General features: G+C 67.9%; 7 protein-coding genes across 7 annotated transcripts in view; 3 read left to right on the forward strand and 4 right to left on the reverse strand.

Moving 5' to 3' along the window:
• Positions 1 to 1,566, reverse strand: part of EMIHUDRAFT_439382 (hypothetical protein) — a 2,269-nt gene extending 703 nt beyond the window's left edge. Inside the window, exons 1-7 of the mRNA XM_005756085.1 lie at positions 1,171 to 1,566; positions 984 to 1,096; positions 749 to 919; positions 547 to 644; positions 351 to 420; positions 252 to 282; positions 24 to 178 (exon numbers count right to left, since the gene is read on the reverse strand). Of these exons, the coding sequence (XP_005756142.1) occupies positions 24 to 178; positions 252 to 282; positions 351 to 420; positions 547 to 644; positions 749 to 919; positions 984 to 1,096; positions 1,171 to 1,417 (885 nt within the window). The 5' untranslated portion in view covers positions 1,418 to 1,566. The remainder of the gene's footprint in view (positions 1 to 23; positions 179 to 251; positions 283 to 350; positions 421 to 546; positions 645 to 748; positions 920 to 983; positions 1,097 to 1,170) is intronic.
• Positions 1,567 to 3,960: 2,394 nt separating this feature from the next.
• On the reverse strand, positions 3,961 to 4,886 carry EMIHUDRAFT_108102 (hypothetical protein; the record flags this gene model as incomplete). The annotated part of the gene is made up of 2 exons (XM_005756086.1): positions 3,961 to 4,256; positions 4,340 to 4,886. 2 exons carry the CDS (start codon positions 4,884 to 4,886, stop codon positions 3,961 to 3,963), a joined length of 843 nt encoding a protein of 280 aa, XP_005756143.1.
• Positions 4,887 to 5,141: 255 nt separating this feature from the next.
• On the forward strand, positions 5,142 to 8,188 carry EMIHUDRAFT_221860 (hypothetical protein; the record flags this gene model as incomplete). The annotated part of the gene is made up of 7 exons (XM_005756087.1): positions 5,142 to 5,617; positions 5,819 to 5,969; positions 6,196 to 6,240; positions 6,848 to 7,063; positions 7,500 to 7,583; positions 7,714 to 7,887; positions 7,961 to 8,188. The coding sequence occupies 7 exons, from the start codon at positions 5,142 to 5,144 to the stop codon at positions 8,186 to 8,188; spliced, it is 1,374 nt and encodes a 457-aa protein (XP_005756144.1).
• Positions 8,189 to 8,930: 742 nt separating this feature from the next.
• EMIHUDRAFT_221861 (hypothetical protein) lies at positions 8,931 to 12,554 on the forward strand (the record flags this gene model as incomplete). The annotated part of the gene is made up of 6 exons (XM_005756088.1): positions 8,931 to 10,292; positions 10,503 to 10,721; positions 11,393 to 11,743; positions 11,857 to 11,931; positions 12,007 to 12,451; positions 12,532 to 12,554. The coding sequence occupies 6 exons, from the start codon at positions 8,931 to 8,933 to the stop codon at positions 12,552 to 12,554; spliced, it is 2,475 nt and encodes an 824-aa protein (XP_005756145.1).
• A 394-nt stretch (positions 12,555 to 12,948) lies between these two features.
• On the reverse strand, positions 12,949 to 14,374 carry EMIHUDRAFT_221862 (hypothetical protein; the record flags this gene model as incomplete). Its single annotated transcript, XM_005756089.1, has 4 exons — positions 12,949 to 12,986; positions 13,067 to 13,122; positions 13,394 to 13,968; positions 14,240 to 14,374. 4 exons carry the CDS (start codon positions 14,372 to 14,374, stop codon positions 12,949 to 12,951), a joined length of 804 nt encoding a protein of 267 aa, XP_005756146.1.
• Positions 14,375 to 15,325: 951 nt separating this feature from the next.
• Positions 15,326 to 15,904, forward strand: EMIHUDRAFT_108104 (hypothetical protein; the record flags this gene model as incomplete). The annotated part of the gene is made up of 1 exon (XM_005756090.1): positions 15,326 to 15,904. The coding sequence occupies one exon, from the start codon at positions 15,326 to 15,328 to the stop codon at positions 15,902 to 15,904; it is 579 nt and encodes a 192-aa protein (XP_005756147.1).
• Positions 15,905 to 16,140: 236 nt separating this feature from the next.
• The window catches only part of EMIHUDRAFT_454042 (hypothetical protein), a gene marked incomplete at both ends in the record, with an annotated part of 2,155 nt that continues 1,417 nt past the window's right edge, over positions 16,141 to 16,878 (reverse strand). Inside the window, 2 exons of the mRNA XM_005756091.1 lie at positions 16,141 to 16,519; positions 16,590 to 16,644. Of these exons, the coding sequence (XP_005756148.1) occupies positions 16,141 to 16,519; positions 16,590 to 16,644 (434 nt within the window). The remainder of the gene's footprint in view (positions 16,520 to 16,589; positions 16,645 to 16,878) is intronic.

Here is a 16,878-nt window from a genome sequence, read left to right on the forward strand (position 1 = left end):
GGGGGGGGGGGGGGGTCGCACACCTGCATGACTCGCGCCCGCACCAGCCCTGGCGGGGTGCCGTCGAGGCTCGCGAGCAAGCCGGCCAGCGCGCAGTTTGCACTGCCCGTCCCCGCGTCCTCGCTGCCGTCGGCGCGGTGCATGCGGGCGCGCAGCTCCAGCCTCGCCGCCTCGCCGCCTACATGACGGCTCAGGGACGGCTCGGCGAGTGACCTCGACCTACACACCCTCCCGCCTCGCCGCCCCGCCGCCCGAGCCGTCGAGCCGAACGTAGGCGAGCACCTTAAACATAATATAAGATATAAACATACAAATATAATATATAAGTCGAGCCGCACGTAGGCCTGCACCTTGGGAGGCAGCAGAGTCGCCGACCCTCCCGCTGCCAGAGCCTCGAAGGCGGAGGGCACGCCGCGCGACCTGGGGGAAGGCGCCGGCAGGCTTCGCGGGAGGCTCCCGGCCGCGGTGGGAGGGCACGCCGCGCGAGAGGTCCGCACACCGCCTCGAGGCAGATCTCGGCTCATCTCGGGTAGAATCTCGGGTGACCTCCCCAGAGCCGCGAGGCTGGACAGCTCGACGAGGAGGAAGGGCAGCCCGGTGGACGCCGCCAGCGGCGGGTGGCGCGCGGCGCAGACGTCATTCGCCTGCTCGAGGCAAACCAGCGAAGACGTGATGAAGACATCAATGATATTCGTACAAGAGATCTCTCGCTCGCCGCGAGGCGAAGCCGTGATCAAGACATTGATACTTTTATGTTTAGTGCCAGAAATCTCTCGCTCGCCTCGAGGCCGATCAGCGCAGCCGCCGCCTCTGCGGGGAGGGGAGGCGAGGAGAGCGAGAAGGGCTCCGGGGCGGTGAGCGTGGCGCCAACCGGCCGCCCCGCCTCGTCTTCGATCAGCTCGAGCGGGACCAGCCCAGCCTTGCGGTGAGGTGCGGGAAGGTGGGAGGGTGGGAGGGGAGAGACGGTGCGCGGCTCAGCTCACCTTCTCCTCGAGCAGGACCGTCCCTCGGACTTCCTTCCCGAAGATGCTCCGGCGCCACGCGAGCACCGTCGCCGTGCCGACGTTCGGGTGGCCGGCGAAGGGCATCTCGTCGCCTGCGGGCGGATGGGACGGGACCATGGGTGTTGTTGTCGGCCGGTCGGCTGAAGCAAGCGGCGGTCGGTCGCGCCGTCCTTTGAGAAGATGCGCACCCACGCGGTGTTGGCCTCGGACTTTGGAGGCAGCACGATTGTCGTCTCGGAGAAGCCAAACTCGATGGCAATCCGCCGCATGTCGTCGTCCGACAGACGCCGCTGCTCGTCGAGCACCACCGCAAGCTGGTTCCCGCCAAACTTGTGCGATGAAAAAACATCGACGGTCTCGAACCTCACCGAGGAGGAGGCGGCGGAGACGAAGGCGCGGCGCCAAACGTCCATGACTCAGTCCTTTTTCGTCGCCAGCTTGAGTTGGAGCTGGTACAGCTTGCGGAGGACGACGGTGGTGAGGAGAGTTAGGATGAAGATCGAGGTGAGCGGAGACGCCCTCAGCTGCTCGATCTCCGCCTCGAGCATCCACTGGCGGCGCGGTGGGCTCTCGCAAGGTGTCGCACGCACTCGAGGTCTCTTGGAGCTAGGGTTCCTCGGCCGGGTCCCGTGTGTGTGTGTGTGTGTGTGTGTGTGTGTGGGCTGCTCCTAGGGGGCCCTGTGCGATCCGACGGGTAGGGGGGCTGTGCCTGGGCGGTGTCCGGTGTGGAGTCTCTCTCTGATCCCGCCTGTGATGTTGGGTGTGAGGTCGTGGAAGCTTTGATCCCAAGGGGGGGAGCTGATCCCACTCGTAACCAACTCTCAGGGGCAGTAGGTGGGCGAGCTTCAGGCGCGCCCATCTCGATCGACAAGGCGTCGCTACGCGCGGTCTTCCGCGGGGGGAGCTTCGTCGACGGGTGCGGGAGCGCGGCGCAGTCAGTGCCGTGGCGATGCCTCCGGCTGTTTGCGGCGGGCGGCTTGCTGCTCGCTGCATGGCGAAAAACTCGTCTCGCCACACGCCAAGGGCTTATGCTCTGGCGAGACGTGAGGCGCATGCGCCCAGGAGGGGGCATGCGTAACGACACTGCTAGAGATGCCTTTCGGGGCCCAGAGACAAAACTTCTGTGATGCCATGCGTGACCTAGTAGTGTCCCCAGCTATGGGCGTGTCCACGTTGGAGCCAGGTGTGGTGTGGGCGCGAGAATAGCTCCGCCGTTCATGGAGGCAACCGATGCGAGTCGACTGGTGTGTGTCGTCGTGGTTTCGTATCAAGAATACTCACTCACTCACGGGAGGGTCCCCCGGCTGGGCAGCGAGGGAGGGTGTACAGGATGTAGAGTGTAGAGCGCTATAGAGCTGTAGAGATGTAGAGCGCTCTGGAGCGCTGTAGAGCAATGTAGAGCTGTAGAGCTCTACATCCGGCGCGTGACGAGGCGGGTGCGTTGTTTGTAGAGCGATGGTAGAGCGCGAGTCACTCTGGCGGCACACAACACCCTATAACTGCGTCATGACCAGCCTGCCATGCGTCGCCGGTGCCGCATTCGTCGCTGTGCTTCTTTAGCAGGCGGTGGACTGTCGGCTGCGAGGACGGTCGCATTTGCGCGAGGCGAGGCGAGCATTCAGACGCGTTGCATGCGCCATGACTCGCGCCAGCGCGCAGAGGCACCTGCCACCCATTGGGCGGGCAGACAGAAGGCCAGGGCAGCACTGGCAAGTTCAACGCGCCTCATATGTCGGAGAGCGACCGTGACGCATGACTCGCGCGCGCCGAGCCATGGGAGCCCAAGTATGTGAGCGCGCGGCGCGTCGACACGCCTCCGCTTTTGTAACAAAGTCTGCTTGGCTTGTGCAGGTGATGCCCAGAGCTGCAGCGGCGACGCCGGCAGCCTCGTCTCGACCTCAGAGGCTGGTGTCCTTCGGCCTGCACTGTGCAGCCACTATGCTGCTGGTCATCAAGATGTCATCATTCGTCTTGGCTGCAGACTGCGGAGTAATGCTGATGATGACATCATACTACTGCAGAGTAATGCTGCGCACTATTATTCCTGGTTACAGTGCAGAGTACTACGAAAGCGCCTACCGGAGCACAACCACGTGAAAGAGGGTCAAAAATGCTGTGAAGATGTCTTTGGGGTAGGTGGTATATGGGGTACATGGGGTGTATGGGGACGTATGGGGATATATGGGGTACTGCTGACATGGACATGGGGTGTGCTGCTGAGAGCATCTTTGAGGGGGAATGGCGAGGAAGGGGGCTCAGGAGGGCCGCGCCTACTCGCAGCGTTGACAGCTCGACAAGATGCCGCAGCGGCCCTCCCCTCGACGGCGGGCGTCAGCAACATAAAATGGGATGGGCATGGTGCGGGCTAGCGCGGGGCAAGGGTGGCGAATGGACAGCAGCGGACGCGTCTCGTGGCTCCTCAATGGCAGCGGCGGCACCTGCGAGCGGGAGGGAGCAGGCGGTGCGAGGCCAAGGGGTACAGCCGCTCCGGCGGCGCATCGCACGGCGGGAGTGGTGCGGGCGGGGCGGGCTCGGTGAGCAATAGGCGTCGCGGGGATCAAGGCGTGCAGCTTGCGGCGAACGTAGGCGGCGGGGCCAGCGTGAGAGGCGGGGAAAGCGCACGGCTTGCCTAGCGTAGCACAGCTGGAAAGCCGTCGGGCGGAGGGGAGGGGGTGCAGTGCTTCATGTTCAAAAAGAGCGCGTTCTTTTTTCTTTTTAATATGTTTTTGAAGACGAGGAGCGGCCGCTGGCTTTTATAAAATGAACTCGGGGGCACGGGACGCGGCACAAACGGGGCACACACCCCGTGAACACGTAGCCTCCCGTGTCTGCTGCGTACCACTCAATGGGCGTCTTGCTCGCCAGCCCGTCCCACGCCGGCCAGCCGCCCCGCCTCGTCGCGGGAGGCCTCACACACACCCCTCCGCCGGCGCTGCCTCTGCCACTGCCTACGGCTTTACCTCCCCCTTGTCATCGCCCACCTCGCCGCCAGCAGCACGCCCAGGACGGCATTCTCGACCTTGAGCTCGCGTGCCAGCGCCTGCAGCGAGCCCAGCGCCCCCTCGGCCTGCGCGCCCGCCGCCATCGCAGCGAATGGGAGGAGCGAGGTGACGCGCTCCGTCTCTGCGCTCAGCGTGCCTCCCTCGCCGCGGCGGTGGCGGTAGTCGATGTGCGCTCCGCCGAGCAGCGCCATCGCGGCAGGGCCGAGCAGCCACACTGCCTGCGGCGCCGAGGGGACGGCCAGCGCGCCGCCTGCGGGGGAGGGGGGAAGGGAAGGAGGGGCGCGGTGGGTGCCCGGCTCCGGCCGGCGACAAGAGGAGAGGAGCGAGCCGCACCGAGCCCAACAGCGGCGAGCGACCAGAGCATCGGGTGCCGCGAGACGCGGTGCAGCCCGTGCAGCCCGTCCGGGCTCGTCACCGCTGGCGAGGCCGACTCGCCCTTGAAGTCCATCGGGCAGCGGATCACCCACTGCCGGGCGGCAGCGCCGGCTTTGCTCGCCGCCGCCGGCTCCGCGCGCTCGCCGTGGGCCGGCTCGCTCGCCAGGGGAAGCTGCACGCGGGGGAGCGCCTGGAAGAGGCCTGCGAGACCGACCGCCTGGAGGACGAAGCTGCCGCCGACCGCCGCCACGGAGACGTGCCGCAGCGGAGGCGCACCAGCGACGCGGAAGAAGTAGCCGAATCCGAGCGAGGCGCAGGCCGCGGTGGAGAGGGCGTTGTAGAGGGCGTGGTAGGACTGCTCATCGCCGCCGCACAGCGCGATGATGGAGGCGCGGTTGTGCGAGAGGAGCACATTCTCGCCGATGAAGAAGCTCCACGGCAGCACGGCCCAGCGCAGCGCCGAGGGCGGAGCCGCCTCTGCGGCGAGCGCGGAGGACGAGGACATGCCGGCGGAGCGGCGCAAGGGGTGGAGCAGCCGACGGCCGAGGAGCGTCATCTCGGCCAGACGCGCGAAGAGCCTCACGAGGGAAATGGATCTCCTTCGGCCGCGTTGGAGGCGCGAAGAGCGGCGCCACCGGAAATTTCCCGGAACCCTTTTTTTCATGTGATAGTTCGCCTTACTTGTTTTGTATCCGCCTTTGTGAGTTGGCTTTTTTTTCGTGCCGCGACCCCTACGCTGCGGCCCGCGCCGGCACTTCACATGCCAAACCCCTCGCCGGCTCTCGACCTTTCGTCCGGCCTCGCCACGATTGTTGTGCTTCTCGCCAGTTGGCTGCTGCTTCGCTGGAAGCGCGGCCGGCGCGCTCCTCCTCCGCCTCGAGAAGAGCCGTCGGCGCCCGTCCGAGCCGTCGGCGCGAAAGCGGCGGGTCGCGGGCCGATGACGATCCTGTTCGGCTCGCAGACGGGCACGGCTGAGGGCTTCGCGACCACGCTGATGCGCGAGGCGCGTGTGCGGGGGTACGCCGCACGGGCGCTCGACCTCGAGGAGCTCCCGCCAGAGGAGCTGGGCGGCGTGGAGGGGCCCTGCGTCTTCTTGCTGGCGACACACGGCGAGGGAGACCCGACCGACAACACGGTCGCCTTCCACCGCTGGGCCAGCGACGCGTCGCGCGAGCCCGGCTGCCTCGCGGCGCTGCAGTATGCAGCGTTTGGGCTCGGCGACCAGTGGCAAGAGGAGTGAGGCGATGGCGGGCGGGTCAGCTCACACCGGCACGTGGAGAGGTAGGCAACACGCAGTACGAGCACTACAACTCGATGGGCAAGTGGGTGGACGCGCGCCTCTCCGCCCTCGGAGCGAGACGGCACACCGCTCCGCCTGTGTCTCGCCGACTGCGCGACTAGGCCCTCTCCCGGACCCTTCCTGGACCCTTCCTGCAGGCTGGCGCCGCTCGGGCTGGGAGACGACGACGGCGACATCGACGCTGACTTTGAGTCGTGGCGCGCCTCCCTGTGGGTGGCCCTCTGCGGCGGGTCCGACCAGGCAGACGGCCAGGAGGAGGCGGCGGAGGAGGCGCCCGCGCCGAGCTACGTCGCCGTCGTGGCGGCGGCGGCGCCGTCGGCGGCGGCGGCGTCGGCGGCGGCGGCGGCGGGCGGCGTTTCCGAGCCTGGCTCCGACGCGCCTCCCCTCGCCTGGCTCGGAGCCGTCTTTCCGAAGCAGCGCCTGGCGGCGGGCCAGGCCTGACTTTTGACGCTCTCACCATGACATCAGGTCCGTGAATGTCGATGACATGACATGTCCGTGGCACGTCCCGCAGGTCTGCGAGAACCGCGAGCTCTGCCGGGACGCGTCCTGCGGGTCGGTCCGCCACATCTCGCTCTCCGCGGGCGACGGGCGCGGAGTCACCCGGCGGAGGTGCGGGCATGTCCCGGACGTATCGTGGACATGTCCCTGCAGGCGACGGGCGCGGAGTCACCTGGCTGAGGTACGAGTGCGCCGACGACCTCGCTGTCCTCTGCGACAACGGCGCCGCTCTCGCCGCCTCCACCCGAGACCCGGACCCGGACCCAGATCCCAACCCTGACCCTATCCCTATCCCTGACCCTGACCCTGACCCTGACCCTGACCCTGACCCTGACCCTGACCCTGACCCTGACCCTGACCCTGACCCTGACCCTGACCCTGACCCTGACCCTGACCCTGACCCTGACCCTGACCCTGACCCTGGCCCTGACCCTGACCCCTTACCCCAGGCGCCGCCCTCGCCGCCGCCACCGCCGCGCGGCTCGGCCTCGACCCGCTCTCCACCTTCCGCCTCCGCCTCGCCCACCCCTCCGCCGGGTCGGACGCGCCGCCGCCGCCGCTGCCGACCCCGTGCACGGTCGGGCAGGCGCTGCTAACCCTAGCCACCCCAGACCCGCAGCCCTAGCCCTAACCCGATCCTCCCGACCCCGTGCGCGGTCGGGCAGGCGCTGCGCTGGGTCGCAGACTTGCGCGCGGCCGCGTCCAAGCCACTGCTCCGCTTCCTGGCGGCGCACGCAGCCGACCCTGCCGAGGCGGCGCGGCTGAGGCGCCTCCTCCTCCCTCGCGGGCGCGGGCAAGGGCGGGCCGGGGCGGGCGAGGGACCTGACTTTGCTGCCGCGTTGTGGATGAAGGCACCTCTCCTCGCGGGCGGGCAAGGAGGAGTACGCCGCGCACGTCGTCGCGGCGGGCCGGGGCGCCGCGGAGCTGCTGCAGGAGATGCCCTCCCTCTCTCCGCCGCTCGGAGGCTTGCTCGAGCTCGCGCCCCGCCTCGTGGACGGTGCGAGGCTGTGAGTCACCGCCCGTCGTCCATTAGGCTTGCTCGAGCTCTTGCCCCGCCTCGCGCCGCGCTACTACACCATCTCCTCCTCGCCGTCGCTCGACCGCACGACGCTGCATTTGACCGTCAAGGTGCCGAGATCACCCGAGATCACCGGAGATCACCCGAGATCGCCCGAGGTCGCCCCGAGATCAGCAGAGGTCACCCGAGATCGCCCGAGATCGCCCGAGGTTCACCCGAGGTCGCCCCGAGGCCAGGTGCTGCGCGAGCCGTTCAGGGACGCTCCGCACCGCACCAAGCTCGGAGTCTGCAGCACGCAGCTCGAGGCGGCGGCCGCCGGCCGGTCCGTCGTCGCGTTTGTGCGCCGCTCCTCGTTCCGCTTGCCTTGCGACGGCGCCACGCCGGTGGTGATGGTTGGTCCCGGCACCGGCATCGCCCCGTTCCGCGCCTTCCTGCAGGAGATTGCGGCACCCCTCCGACCGTAGCAATGAGCGTGGCCACTCGTTGACTCTGTGGATCCGCGCCGCCCTGCAGGAGATGCGCGTGGCTGCGGCAGAGGGGCGCGGCCGGACGGGGCCGACGCGGCTCTACTTTGGCTGCCGGCACGCGCGGGGCGACTACCTGTACGAGGACGAGCTGGCCGCCGCCCTCGAGGGCAAGCTGCTCGGCACGCTGCGCTGCGCCTTTTCGCGCGATGGAGCGCGCAAGGTGTGGGCGCTGCGACAAATTGCAGCGCGAGGACGGGATGCGTCCAGGACTCGTCCGTGAGAGCGTGCGGTAGGTGTACGTGCAGGACTTGCTGCGCGAGGACGGGAGGGAGGTGTGGTCGCTGCTGGGCTGCCGCGGCGGCCACCTCTACATCTGCGGCGGCACCGCCATGGGGAGGGAGGTTGTGCTGGCGCTCCAGCGCACCGCCGTCGAGCACGGCAAGCTGAGCGAGGCGGAGGCTGCCGCCTTCGTGTCTCGGATGGAGGGCGAGGGCAGGCTTGTCAAGGAGCTGTGGTCGTGACGCGACGGGAGCGGCGCGGCGGAGGCTCCAGACCCAGGGGGCAGAGGGGGAGCGGCGCGGTTGGTTAGATGCGGCGACCTGACAGGAGTCGGAGTGTAGAGTGGCGAGCGGGGTCCGGTCTTTATAGTGGTCCCCGGCCCCCGCACGCGGATCCAACCGATTCCTACCATTTCACACGCCGTCGCCGACCCGCCAAGTCTCATGTGGTCAAGTCTCGCTCACGGCGCGACGTCCCGACGTCTCGGCGACGATAAAGCCGTACCGTGTCTACTACAGACGTCGTCAGACGTCGCTCGCGCGATTTCGAATGTTGTGTTACTGTATAGTTTCAAAATAGATACGCCGTGCTGCAGAGGGGCAAAACGCGTGCGCAGCCGAGGCTGCGCTCCGCCGTCCGCTCCTCCGCCCTAGGCTCGCAGCTTCAAGGGTAGGCGCGCGACGGACTGTGTGGATTAGCTGAGGTTGATTGGATCGTCGGCCTTCGAACCAGGCCGAGGCCGCTTGGAGCGAGACGAAGCGGCGGCGGCGGAGGTGGTGGCGGCGGCGGAGGTGGCAGCCGGCCTGTCGGGCGGGATCAGCGACAAGAGCTGGAGGTGGCTCCGCTCGCGGTAGAAGATCTTCAGGGTGCCGATACAGTCACCTATCTCCCATTCCTCGGCACAATCGACATGCTCGGACTTCCCGTTTTTTTTTTCGGACAGGCTTCAGCTGGTTCGGTCGTCCCGACCAAACTCCACCAAAAATGCCGCCTCTTTCCGAGCAGTACCGCGCTCCGCAGGCCGGCTACCTCTTCAAGCTCAAGGAGAAGGGCGGCGGTTGGAAGAAGATCTACGCCGTCCTGCGAGGCTGCGAGCTCTGCTACTACGAGAGCCCTTCGGATGCGCAGCGAAAGCTCCTCATGCGCGATGGCGCCAAGACGGTGCTGTCTGCGGCGGAGTCCGACCCGCCTGCCCGTGCCCGGCCTCCTGTGCACGACCCATGGTACTTTACCATCCAGACAACGACCGCAAGAAAGACCTACTGCGTCCGCACCTCCCGCGACCGAGAGAAGTGGCTGGGCGCCGTCTCCACGGCCGCCCTTCGTGGACAAGCCTCGGCACCGCGGGCGGCTCCCGTCGGCGCGGCGTCCTCGACGTGGGCCGCCATCGGCGACACGGCGTCTTCGACTCGGAACGCCATCAGTGGCCTGTTTGGCGGCGGCAAGAGCAGCAGAAACTCAAAGGGCCACGGCGCGGCGGAGGAGGCCATCCGGGCGGAGCAAGCAATCGATGCGGCATTCGAGGCGGTGGACGACGAGGCGGTCAGGAGCGCCTTCACCGTGCTCCTTTCGGGGCTATCGCTTCCCGCCGCACGGCTGGGAGAGATGGAGGCGTGGCCGGCGAGCAAGAAGCGAGAGTGTCTGTCAACGGCAGCTAACGCGTCGAGCCTCCGCCCTCGCGACCTCGTCGCCCGGCTTCGCAGCGAAGAGGCGAGCTCGCTCGAGGCTGTGCAGGAGTGCCTCGCCAGGCTGGCCAGCTCGGGCGTGTGGTCGGCCGAGTTCGTGGCCTGTGGAGGACTCGACGCCCTCTCCGCGCTCCTTCGCTCCCTTTGCTCGCGCGCAGAGCGGCCTGAGGCGGACTGGGCCACGCTCGACGTGGCCATCCGGTGCGTTGCCGTGCTGGCGGATGCCGAGGCCGGACTCGCCGCGGTTGCCTCCCACCCTGCGGTCTGCTCCTCTTTTGCCGGTGGCGGCGGCTCCTTGCTGCTCTGCGATGCTCCGGGTCGCGAGCCGCTGCTGCGGGCTGCGAGCGAGGTGCTCTGCGCGGTGGCGCTCTACTCGGAGGCGGGAGCGAGGAGCGTCCTTTCCGCGCTCGAGCAGCTCGCCCTTCTGCACGGCTGTTCCGACACCGACGCAGCGGGCGCGCGCTTCCAGCCGATTGTCGAGGCATTGGCGCCGCCCCGGCGGCTCGCGCAACGTTGGCTGCTGCAGCTGCTCAACGCCCTCGTGTCGGGCCGCGCGTCCATCAGCGACCGCGTTGAGCTGCGCGGCGAGCTCGCGGCCGCGGGCTTCCTCGAGGCGTCGCGCCGGCTCCTCTCTGGCCGCGGCGACGAGCTCGACACGCAAGTCCGAATCTTCGACCGAGAGATGGCTGAGGACTCCACCGAGCTAAAGACAGCGGGCGACCAAGGCTGCAGCCGCGACGCACCGGCTCCGGCGCGGCCGCCACCGCCGCCGCGAGGGAAGCCGCCGCCACCGCGAGGGAAGCCGCCGCCGCCGCCGGGTGGGCCGCCGCCGCCCTCGCGCGGCACGCAGGAAGACGCATCGGCGGACGAGACCGCGGCTGCGCACTACGAGGCGGTGCGAGCGCTTGAGGCCGAGGTGGAGCGCTGGCGCCGCGAGGCCGCAAAGGCAAAAGAGCAGGCTGCCGCAGCGCAAGGCGCGGCGGAAGCGGCAGAGGCGAAGGAGGCTGCGGCCAGGAGCGAGGCGGCAGAGTCCCTGGAGAAGGCTCGCGCCGTGCAGGCCGCCGCGGAAGCGGCAGCGGCGTCAGAGAAGGTGGTCCGAGGCGCCGCCGCCGCCTCCGGAGAGGCGACCGGCGATGCGAGCGATGCGGGCGAGGCCCTCGGAGAGAGCCTCAAGGAGAGGGACGCATCGATCGCTCAGCTGAGGGAAGCCCTCGCTCGTGCCGAGGCCGAGCTCGAAGCGCTCAAGAGGACGCCGCCGCCGCCTGCTGCGCCGCCACCGGCCACGCCACCTCCTCTCGCGCCACCGCCCCTCGCTCCTCCGCCGCCGCTCGCACCGCCGCCTCTGGCGCCACCGCCGCTCGCTCCGCCGCCGCTCGCTCCGCCGCCTCTGGCGCCACCGCCGCTCGCTCCGCCGCCGCTCGCTCCGCCGCCCCTCGCTCCGCCGCCCCTCGGCGGCGCCCCCTTGCCGCCGCCGATCGCCGGTGGCGCCCCTCCTCCTCCTCCTGCCCCTCCGCCGCCGTCGACTCCGGGCGCCCCCCCTCCGCCACCCGTGCCTCCGAGCCTGGCGCGGCCGCTCGTCCCGCCAAAGGCGAAGCGGACCCCCGCCCTCCCCCTGAGGCCGCTCCACTGGTCCAAGATCCCCGACGCGCGGCTGGCCGGCACGGTGTGGCTCGAAGAGATCGACGACTCCAAGGCGGAAAGGGCCGGCGGAGGGGTGGTCGCTCTCGATTCGCCCGTCAGTAGGTCTGGATCTATTCTTAGGCGGACCTCGACCCGGCGGAGGTGGAAGAGGTCTTTGGGATCGCGCCTCCCGCCGCGGCCAAGAAGGAGAGCAAGGGCGCGCCGGCGTCGGCCAAGGGCAAGGCCGAGAAGAACATCGCGCTCATCGACGTCAAGCGCTCCAACAACGTCGCCATCGCCATGGCGAGGCTCCGGCTGCCGGACGGCGAGATCAAGGCGCGCGTGTGCGACGGGCCGCCGCTCTCGCTGGAGCAGGTGTCGGCGCTCCTGTCGGCGATGCCCACCGCGGAGGAGCTCGAGACGGTGCGCGAGTTCTCGGGGGAGCGCGAGTCGCTCGGCCGCGTCGAGCAGCTCTTTCTCTGCCTCGGCGAGGTCGACCGGCTCGGCCTGCGGCTCAACTGCCTGCAGGCGGCCACAGACTCACGCGGGCAGCGGTGTGGAGGGGCGGCGCGCCACGGGCGAACACACTTGGCCCTGCCCGTCAGGCGACGCTCACGCTCGGTCCCGCGGTCGCGGCGATGGGGGAGGAGGTTGCGATGCTCGCCGAGGCCATCGAGCAGGTCTCTCTTGCGTGTGGGGCCGCCCGCTCCCCGCCCACGAGCCTCCTCCGAGCCCTCGCCGAGCCCTCGCTGCAGGTCTTCTCATCGCAGGGCCTCCGCTCCTTCCTGCAGCGAGTGCTCTGCGTCGGAAACTACCTCAACGGCCAGTCGGCGCGCGGCGGCGCCTACGGCTTCAAGCTCGCCGACCTGGCCAAGCTGGTGCAGGTCAAGTCCGCCGACTCGCAGACGACGCTGCTGCACTACCTCTGCCGCCGCCTCGAGAAGGCGCCCGCCGCCGAGTCGGTGGCCGCGCTCGACGAGCAGCTCTCCCAGCTGGAGGGCGCCAAGGACGCCGACCTTGGAGAGATGCGCGCCGAGCTGGCCAAGCTGGGCGCCGCCATGCGCACGGTGCAGTCTGCAAAGGCCGGCGAGGGCGCGTTTGCGCGGCAGATGGGCGCGTTCGCCGCGGAGGCGGGGGGGCTGCGAGCGAGGGCTGCGTGGCGTGCGGGGCGACGCCTCACGCCTCTCGCCGTTTGCATAGGTCGATGGGCCGCTCGAGGAGCTGCGTGGCAACTTCGCCGCGGCGGAAGGGCGCGTCAAGGCGCTCGCCCGGCTGGCTAGACGAGAAGCTAAGCCTCGCCTGACCCTAATCCCTGGCCCTGGCCCTGACCCTAAACCCCCAGGCGCTCGCCGCCTGGCTGGGCGAGAAGCCCGCGTCGAGCCCGGCAGAGCTGCTCGGCCCGATTGCCGGAGTGGTGCGCGCTCTCAAGGCGGCCCACGCAGACAACGCGCGCGACGACGGCGAGAGGGCCCGCAAGCAGCGCATGGCTAAAGGCGCGCCCGGCGCTGGCGCGGCCCCGGCCGCTCGCCCGAGCGGTCCGCCCGCTCCTCCCGCGGGGGGCACGCAGGCGAATGTGATGCTGGAGATGCAGCTGCGGATGGCGAGACGCGCGGAGGCGGCGGCGCAGCAGGAGGGCGTCGGGGGCAAGGCGGCGCCGGCACCCGCCCCGGCGGCGACGCGCGCCACGCGGCCGTCCTTTAGCGCCCAGCTTGCGAGCGACGCGGCCTCGGGCGCCCTGTTCCAGCGCCGGCGGGTCCTGCATACCAGCGCGTTGTAGCGGGTCGTAGTCGACTCGCGGCAGCTAGCGGAGGGTACGTGAACACGCTCTCGGGCACAGCTTGTCAGGCCGCGTATACTCGGTACTTACGGCTCTACAGTGGGCAGGGGGATGAAGGCGCGTGGGTTCTGGGTCCTGGCTCCTCCGTCCTCGCCGTGTACGCGTTTTGTCTGGTGTCTTTTGAAGTCCTGGGATCGGTTCGGAGAGAGTGACGGGTTTGAGCTCTCACAAACCAAAAGTTCTCAGCAATTAAACTTGTCAAATACGTACACAGACTCTGCGAGCTCACTCACACGGCCCACGGCCTGGCTCACTGCCACAATACACCTATTGCACCGCCACGCGTTTTGCAAGCAGTCGCTCACGTTGGCGGAGGGCCGGAAACGCAGACCAGGTTGATGCAATGCCGATTGCCTTTGCGATCCGGCAGGTTGTGGCCAAGGTGCGTCCCGTTCCCGCTCACCACCTCCCCACCAGATTTGACCACTACGTTCTCCCAGATGACCTCCTGGTCGCGGAACGAAGGCCAGCCGTGCGCCTTCGACTCCTCGAAAAATTCGTCAAAGGTGCGGCCGATCGGAGCGCGATATAGAGGCAGATGCGAGGCCACGTCGTAAAAGGTGATGGTCTCGCCGGCCGCGAGGCGCTTCGGGAAGCTGCTCGCCGTCCAGCTCCCGGACCACTCGGCATAGTCGTGGTTTCTGCAGCAGATTCGATCCGCGGTTGCGGCGCGGTCATTCGCAGTGCTGGGCTCTGCCCACCGGAGGGGGCTGGAGACTTTGCTGGGCGTGGCGCTGCAGAAGCTGCTGCTGAGGCCAAAGAACATTGAATGCGGCCGCCGGGAGGAGGAGGATGTTACGCTGGCGACGAGGAGCAGGAGGAGGAGAGCGGCGCCGCTCCCGAATGCCAGCCGCCGGAGCCGCGGCCCTGCACTGGTTGCCTGCATGTACATGATCGCCGAGGCGTACACCCGTTTGCTGCGAATTCATGCGCACGCGTGCTGGGTTCGGACTTCTTGCGGGGTATGGTATGGTCGCACGCAACCCACCGGCATGAAATTGAAGAAAAAGCGACACGGTACGTCTTCGGTCCCCGCAGGAAGCCCCGCGCAGAGGACAACAACGTTTGTCCCACACACGCACAGACGCGCACATACATCATGCTCGGGCACCACCCACAGTGGTGTGAGCACACAAGTACTAGCGAGACACCACGATGGCGCCAAGGATTGCGAAGAGGGTGAGTATCACCAGCCCAGCCCCGATCATGAGGCGGCGATGCATCAGCGCAGCTTCGTTCATTTCGCGAAGGTGCTTCTTCTGAACGTAGGCCAAGAGTTGGTTCATGTCCTTCCCTTCATCTCGAGGCTCTGGCGAGGCGTGGGGCGCGATGGCAGCGCCGCCGCCACCTACTCTCCCTTCACCTCGAGGCGAGATCGCGATCTCGGGCGATCTCGGGCGATCTCGAGCGAGTTGATGGACAAGATTCGACTGGAGAGTACCCGGCATGGGCCGGGGAAAACCATCGAGTGCACGATGTTCACACCCTGTACAGGGGAATCCTGTACTGGGGACGGTCGCACGAAACCTTTACGGATGGTTTCAATGCTCGACGTCTCGTGCCCGACTCTGACTCGCGCGACTGCTTTTGGCTGCTCGTTCCGCATTCTTCTACCCACCACCATCCCCTTATCTCCTCCAATGTCTGAGCAGTCGAACCGTATGGCAAGGCCAAGCTGCTCGACTTGAGGGGACGAGGCCAGCATTAGCAGTAGTGTCGCTAGCTAGCGGTGGGATATGCACGCGCCAACGCCCGTCCAGGACGGACGGAGGCGTTAGGACAACGCAACCCTAACCCGTAGCCAAATTGGCACTCGGGCGTGTGCGCGCGTAGACACTACTCCTTGCTGTGTGTCCCTACGGCATATTAAGATGCCGATAAATGCCTCAAGAGCCGAGTGTGGGCCGGAAAGCCCAGCACTCTCTCGCCAGGAAGCATCGCAACACAAAGAGCTACTACGGCTTGGCCACGGCTTGCGGAGGAGCGCTTCCGATAAGCTCGGTCCCAGACACACGTAGGGGGAGACGGACATCACATCAGTAATGTACGCGAAGGCACGTCACGAGAGCCCATCGACTTCGCCAAGAGCGCGCCGCACGCGCCCCAGGTATGCGCCTCAACTATGGCTATACTACGACTTGGCGACGGCTTGCGGAGGAGCGCTTCCGATAAGCTCGGTCAGACACACGTATGGAGGTGAAACGAACTCATCAGCGGAGGCTCTGAGCTACCGGCCCATGCCGGCCGCATTCGCGTCGCCGCTCACCACTCCCCGCGGCAGCCGGAAGCGGCGCACCAAGGGCCGCGGGGAGGCCGAGGTGGCTGAGCCCGCGCCGCTGTGGAAAACCGACTGGCAGCCGAGCCTCGTCAGCAAGTTGTCAGACGGCCAGCTCGCTCACTGCAAGGCGGTCTTCTTCGACATTGACCGGGACGGGTCAGGATCGATCGACGAGGACGAGCTGTTGCACGGCCTGCGCTCGCTGGGACACGCCATCCAGAAGCAAGACGTCAAGCAGATGATCGCCTCCATCGAGGAGTGCCCGAGCGGCAACGGCGACGGGCGGGTGGACCTGCGCGAGTTCCTCCACTGGTACGCTCGGCTGCGCTCGGAGCAGCCGGACTCTGCCCAGAAACGCCTCCGGGAAACCTTCGACCTGCTTGGCGGCGCCAACGGCAAGCTCTCCAAGGAGGCGCTGCAGCGGAAGCTCGAGGAGCACTTTGGCATCTGCCTCGACGTTGACGAGCTCCTCGACCGCCGTCACACGGGCGACCTCGATCTCGAGGAGTTTGGCATGCTGTTGCAGACGCCCGTGTGACGACGGGGCGGGCAACGGTCAGGTGGGAAAAGGTGGAGAGATGTGTCTTGTCACTCGTGCGAGTGCTGGTGAGCTAGTGGAGCTGCGGGGGGCGTGTGTGCCGTGTGTGACGTGTGGTGAGCTGTGAACCCCCGTGATGCGGGCATGTCGCATGTGAACAGGCGCTGGACAGATACAAGATGTGCGTTTGTGCTGCTCCGTCCACCGTCGCGGCTCGTCTGCCGCGTGTGTGTGGTGTGACACACCGCGGTGATAACATACGTACGTACTCGCTCTCGGAATTGTCTGACGCAAAATCGCCGTTCGCGTGACGCGCCGCATATGGAAAATACCCTCGCGGCGCGGCTCAAAGGGCACCGGCAGGACACAATCAAGGATCTCACAACGCAATGCCCGCCGCGCCAAAGCTCTCTGCGAACGAGTCCAGCGAGAGGGCGGGCTCGGCGTGCGGCGCGGGCGACAGGCAGAGGATGGCGACGACGACAAGCGCGAGGAATGCGCGGCGGCGCGACTCTGGCGGCGGCGTGATCTCGTCGGCGCACGGCACCTCGCCCTGCTGCAGCAGCTGCGGGAGCAGCACGACGCCGCCCCAGAGAAGGAGAAGCTCCGGCGCGCCTGACGCGTTCATCAATGCCATGAGTGCCTCATTCACCCATCAACCCAGGGCGCGGGCGACCGAGCGCGCCGTCGTTGAGCGCGACGGCGGACAGCACGACGAGGACCGAGAGCACGCCCATGGCCTGTGTTCACAGCCCGCGGCAGCTGTGAAGAGGCGCTGCTCACAGCACGACGACGGCAGCAGTCAGGCCCCCTCGCCTCGGACGCTCTCCGCCCGAAGCAGGCGGTGGCTGCTCGGCCGCCGTCGAGCCGGCCACACGGGACGAGAGAGAGGGCGTTGCCGAGAAGGGAGAGGAAGCCTGGCCGCGCGAGGGAGGGGCGGTTGGAGGAGTGGTGGTGGTGGTGGTGTGTGTGGG

Source organism: Emiliania huxleyi (assembly GCF_000372725.1).
Source record: "Emiliania huxleyi CCMP1516 unplaced genomic scaffold EMIHUscaffold_99, whole genome shotgun sequence".
Taxonomy (NCBI): Eukaryota; Haptophyta; order Isochrysidales; family Noelaerhabdaceae; genus Emiliania; species Emiliania huxleyi.